Source organism: Cryptotermes secundus, unplaced genomic scaffold (genome assembly GCF_002891405.2).
Source record: "Cryptotermes secundus unplaced genomic scaffold, Csec_1.0 scaffold22, whole genome shotgun sequence".
Classification (NCBI taxonomy): domain Eukaryota; kingdom Metazoa; phylum Arthropoda; class Insecta; order Blattodea; family Kalotermitidae; genus Cryptotermes; species Cryptotermes secundus.
Window position 1 is genome coordinate 3,531,110 of NW_019742961.1, and position 6,000 is coordinate 3,537,109.

General features: G+C 36.8%; 1 protein-coding gene across 12 annotated transcripts in view; it reads right to left on the bottom strand.

Annotated features, from left to right (window-relative positions):
* The window catches only part of LOC111873397 (protein numb), a 214,496-nt gene that overhangs the window by 18,100 nt on the left and 190,396 nt on the right, over positions 1-6,000 (bottom strand). For 2 of the 12 annotated variants that reach the window (XM_023868071.2, XM_033755075.1), the window contains one exon: positions 1,124-1,147. The exons of the other annotated variants lie outside the window; for them this stretch is intronic. In XM_023868071.2, the coding sequence (XP_023723839.1) occupies positions 1,124-1,147 (24 nt within the window). The remainder of the gene's footprint in view (positions 1-1,123; positions 1,148-6,000) is intronic. 12 annotated transcript variants of the gene reach the window in all.

Consider the following 6,000-nt stretch of genomic DNA (forward strand, 5'->3'; position numbering starts at 1 on the left):
GACAAAATTAATTACTATGTCACCCAGCATTTTCAAACAGCATGTAATATGAATATAAAAATGTCCATTTTTAACATTGAAAATTCAAAACATTCTTCTGTGTAATGAATCAATCAAACTGAAAAAAACAATTTTTATACATAAAATAAACTCTCACTTATTTGGTATCCAAGCATCCAGAATTCATATTCAAAAAACAAAAACTTTAAAGAAAATGTACAACTTGTATCATAATGAACATATTAAGTGTTCAAGATATGGGAAATGGTCATCATGGATGGTTTCAATAATTTTTAAGGTTAAAATTTCACCTCGCAAGTAAATATAAAAACACATTTCTTGATACAGAAAGAACTGATACATTATAAATGATTACATACTGCTGCAAAAACAATTTCAAACTAGCACTGCTGCTGCTGTTGTGCTTATTCATAAAGAATCTGCCATGCAAAGACATATATGTAACAGTGTACATTTGTCACATTACTTATTTTGGTTGCTTGTTTTCTTATGAATTTGTAAGAGTAAGAGTTTTATTTTGCATATTTATCTGTGGGCAAACTTATCTGCAACCTGTTTCTCCCCAAATCTAAACTTAACCATTGCTCATTTTTAGAAACACTACCATACATAAACTGCAATGACATTATGAGTCCATAACTATGGTGGCATTCAATCTAATTACAAGGTTAATACACAAATGATCTTTTTTTTTCCCCTTGGCACTACAGCCCCAGTGGGCCTAGGCCTACCTCCATGAACTTTTCCATTCACTTCGGTTTTTCTAGATCTTAGACACATGGTAGGACTCCTTGGGCGGGTGAGCAGCTCGTCACAAGGCCTCTACCTGTACACAAACACAGAAAAACGCACACAAACATCCATGCCCTGAGTGGGATTCGAACCCACGATCCCGGCTTCCAAGCGAGCGAAGACAGTGCACGCCTTAGACCGCTCGGCTACCGTGACCGGCTCAAATGATCATTTGGGTCATATAAACCAAGACAGAACAGATGTTGAAGATCAAATATCCAAAATAAATACACAAACAACATGAAAACAAAGACTACATTGTGAGACTGAAACAATAACAACAGTAGACTGTGTAGCAAAACAGATTTACCTGCAATCAAATCCATGTCATTTACTAAAATTGAAAGAAAGATAAGTAACTCTGCTAAGTGACCCACTCATAATGAAACATTAGGCAAGCATTTCTAAGCAATCTTAATAAATCAGGTCTGAGAGGTGAAGTGTCCACAGAATCATACTGTTGTATCCTTTTTAAAGACAAACACAGACAGGTTTGGATTAGGGTCAATTTTTTTACATTCTCCAAACATACACTGTAGCTGTTTTTAGAAGTTTTCTTTTCTCTATAAATTTATTAATTCAAGCAAGAGAAAGAGGACTGGCAACCTTAACATAACATGAATATCATCCTCAAGAGGTCTATATTGGTGAATACCTGCAGTCAATTTTGGAAGGACGAGGAAATGCATAATCTGATTTGCACTTATTCCAGCACTCATTTTACCACTCTGTACTTACTCTGGGTACAGTTTTATTTTTTATTTCTGAGACAAAATACAACAATGCAGCATAGCGTTTTGCTTCGTGTAAATATTTTTAACTGAATATAAATGAATGAACAAAAACTTTATGTTTCCATGCTTTAAAGCACAGTAGCATAGTAGTATATTCATAAAAGGCCACATGACATCCAGCATTCCTGAGAATTTGTTTTAAAAAATTCTCCAAACCTGTCAATCACAACTACCATGTAACTTAACCTGCTAGGCTAAAAAAATGTTCAGAATAAAGCAATCTAATTTATTTTCCATTTCACTAATATTCATTATAATTTCTAATATTTATAAAACACAGAGGTTCAAGTGTAAATTTATTTTACTGTGATGCATACACAATTTTAAGAAGTACCCCATAAAACAAGCACAATTCCAAGTGAAAATAAGGTTTAAGTGCTGAAAGCTTTACAAAAGAGACATGTTTGTATCAACAGTTGTAATGTTTGTTTAGGCAGTGTTCTCTTCAAATCAGTCAGTGCTACCAACTGAACTGTGCCTCCATGTAAGCATTATGGACTGTGACATGTGAAACGTAAGACAGAAATATGGATACTAAGAAAAGCTGACACTTAAATGTTAGCAAGACACAAGTCATATTTAAAATTACACAAGATGAAAAAATAACAAAGAAGATATTTCTCTTGAGATCAACCACTGACTGATTGATTCTGGGGCTATTTAATGATACTATACCAACTGTACTGGGGCATGCGGTAGCGTAGTTGGTTGAGGCACTATGCTATAGGCCGGAAGGTCGCAGAATCGAATCCTGATGAGGTGGATTTTTTCAATTTACCTAATCCTTCTAGCCACACTATGGCCCTGGGGTCAACTCAGCCCCCATCAGAAATGAGTACCAGGAATATTCTTGGGGGTAAATGGCGGCAGGCGCGTAAGGCTGACAACTTTACCGCCATCTATAAGCCGACTGTCTAGAAAATGTGGGAACCTTGACATCTCACAACACCATGGGCCTCCACGGCCTGTTACAGGGATACCTTTACGTTTAGTTTTTATCAACTGCACTATAGTGTGAAATGGTAGGATGTCAAAAAATGAACTGGAGATGTTGATGAAATAATCATAACTTATTTTAAGGTACTATCCCAGTATATACCTGGAGGCCAGGAGTGACTGTCAAGAACTTCACACAGGAAGGCCCAAATCTGAACCTGGAGCTTCTATATACAAAACAACAGTGGTAGCCCCTCTACTGCAATGTGATGTTTGAGGATTCTTTGGTGGTGAATATGAAGATTATGGTATTCCGGAATTTGATATTGTATAGTTTGGTAGATATGTAACAAATTTCGGGGGACTCTTTCTCCTCAATCTTCAGGGTAGTAGGGCAAGCTGTCCAGGAAATGGAAGATAAAGATATGGAAAAGGCAGGAAAGCAACTGAAGCCACAAGAATCTAACAATTTATTTACTTTATTATTTTGGTATTAAATTAATGATAAGAGAATAAACATGACTCCAAAAAAAATGTTGCAAGATAAAAACTGGAAAGGCCTAGTTTCTTATCTACAGACCCTGAAAACTTGAATAACATCATTTGAATTTAATCATAAAATAGTCCAATGCATAATAAAAACAACTTTTAATTATGATTACTGGCAGTGACATCTGGAAAGCACACTTGAGAACTGTTCATAAGGAATGGAACAGGCCTTCTCAATGCTGTGTAAATTCAGTTTGAACTGCATTACATGCATTTGTGGTTAAATAATATGAGGATTATAATTTTCATACCAGCTGTAATATGATGGAATCGGATAAAAATGTGTGGAATTCAGTTGCGGTGCCCAATAAAATTGCCATAGCTACATAAAGTGACCAGCAACAACAGAAAAATGATGAGAATTGCTCAGAAATGGAATTTTAAGCACACAAAGGCCCAATCAATGCTTGCTTTCTGGATTGAGTGAAGACAATTTAAGACAAACATGGAACTATAAAAGTATGTCACAAAAACATCTCACAGAGAACTTATTGCTTAGCCTACCACTGTGGCAATGTGCACAAGACAAAACATGTCTTTGGAAATTCTCACTATCATGTAATTTACTTGATATTATACCACCATGGGCTGGTCTGAAAATATGAAGAACACTTTCTATTACATGTTACATCTATACAAATTGTGTATAAATTGCATAAAAATCTACAGTCTTCATTGTATGACATGTTTTGGTCATTCAAGCCATCATCAGGTACATGATATTACATTAATGCTCTACCTTTCTACTATTATTCCACTGTATTGGTCAATGTGCACGGTTCTTTGTCCCCTCCAAACAAATGTTCATATAGTACCCAAAATTAAGCTAAGGCTGCTTCCCTTCTACATTCATTCCACTTCATCATGCTACCATTCATTGACATGAAGTCTGAGATAGTGACAGTCTTCATAAATAAACTATAATATCAAATAAGTAAATAAATGAATAAATAAATCCATTTAAGCAGAGTGAATCAGTCTTTGACATCTGACATTCTGGGATGCTTCATGTGAAGTGCCTCCTGCAGACAGGAGGCCCATCACCTTGTACTTCCTTTTGTCAAACGTAGCATCCTCATGAATGAACTCATAGTACATGATGCCACACAAATTGAAAATGATTTCCACATGCAGGACTGTCATATATTTTGAGTACCGTACACAAAACATTAGGTTTCACTACGTATCACTACAATCTTTCAGAGAAAAGTCTCTTTATTATTAGCTGCCCCAATGAACTGAGACCAGATTCTTGTGTAGCTATCATACCGTCTCTGTGTCAGTATTCTTAGCACAATGTGTTGGTAGATTCACTGCCATCTTCAAAGTCTTAATGAGAATGGTGCAGCAACTACCAACCAAATTTCTAACCCTGCAGTCATTTCTATCACCTTCTGTTGATAAAAGAACACATCTGCATGTCTCAAATCATCCTCATTTAGAAAGTTCAAGGTAGCTTTCTGTAGGAGTTTTCTCTCATGAAACTGCTCTTGAACGTGTGACATCACTGAAACATCTTACCTTAGGGCAATATTCACTAGTCATTAACAATGAGAAAAACAGAAACAGTTCTGTCATCGAGTCCAAAAATTAATGGAGAAATCTGTTGTCATCATGATACTTAAGGCAATCCATTTTCCCCCTTCAAAAGTCTTCTGCACATTGCTCTCTCCTCTGGGACCTATTACATTCGGCAGTCTAACGCCAACTAATCAATTTTGCTGTGTGTGGGTGTATGCACTTTTCAACATGCATGATCAGGCTCTGGTCCACCATGCCATCAGCACATTTCCTTCTGTCCCAGAACTTTTCAAACTATCACATACAGGCAGTTGTTTGAGGCATTAATTCAGTCTTTAACCTCTATAGGAGAGGCATATTTATGAACAAGCATCAAAAATATGTAGGTAAGTCAATGAGTAAGTTACAAATGGGTATAGAACTTAAACAAATAAGAGTACTAATTTGAAAAATGCTTTTATTTCTAAACATAATCTCCCTGTAAATTGAGGCACTTGTCCCATCGTTTCACAAGTCCCTGAAAACCAGCAGCATAAAATTCTTTGGGCTGCTGTTGGAACCAGGCGATGACTTCCCTTTCTACAGCTTCATCATTGGGAAAATGTTCAGCCGAAAGATTATGTTTAAGAGAGCCGAATAAATGGAAGTTGCATGACAGGTTAGGTGTTCATAAAGTCTGTGCACAATGGGTGCTGCGCATGCTGACCCCACAACACAAAATTCAAAGAATAGGTCTAGCATTACAGCATCTCAATCACTACCACAATGAAGGACATAATATGCTAGCCCAAATTGTCACAGGTGATGAGTCTTGCTCCAAGCGACTTCCGTTTGTTTGGCCCTCTTAAACATCATCTTTCGGCTGAACATTTTCCTGACAATGAAGCTGTAGAAAGGGAAGTCACCGCCTGGTTCCGACAGCAGCCCAAAGAATTTTATGCTGCTGGTTTTCAGGGACTTGTGAAACGATGGGACAAGTGCCTCAATTTACAGGGAGATTATGTTTAGAAATAAAAGCATTTTTCAAATTAGTACTCTTATTTGTTTAAGTTCTATACCCATTTGTAACTTACTCATTGACTTACCTACATATTTTTGATGCTTGTTCATAAATATGCCTCTCCTATAGAGGTTAAAGACTGAATTAATGCCTCAAACAACTGCCTGTATGTGATAGTTTGAAAAGTTCTGGGACAGAAGGAAATGTGCTGATGGCATGGTGGACCAGAGCCTGATCATGCATGTTGAAAAGTGCATACACCCACACACAGCAAAATTGATTAGTTGGCATTAGACTGCCGAATGTAATAGGTCCCAGAGGAGAGAGCAATGTGCAGAAGACTTTTGAAGGGGGAAAATGGATTGCCTTAAGTATCATGATGAGAAC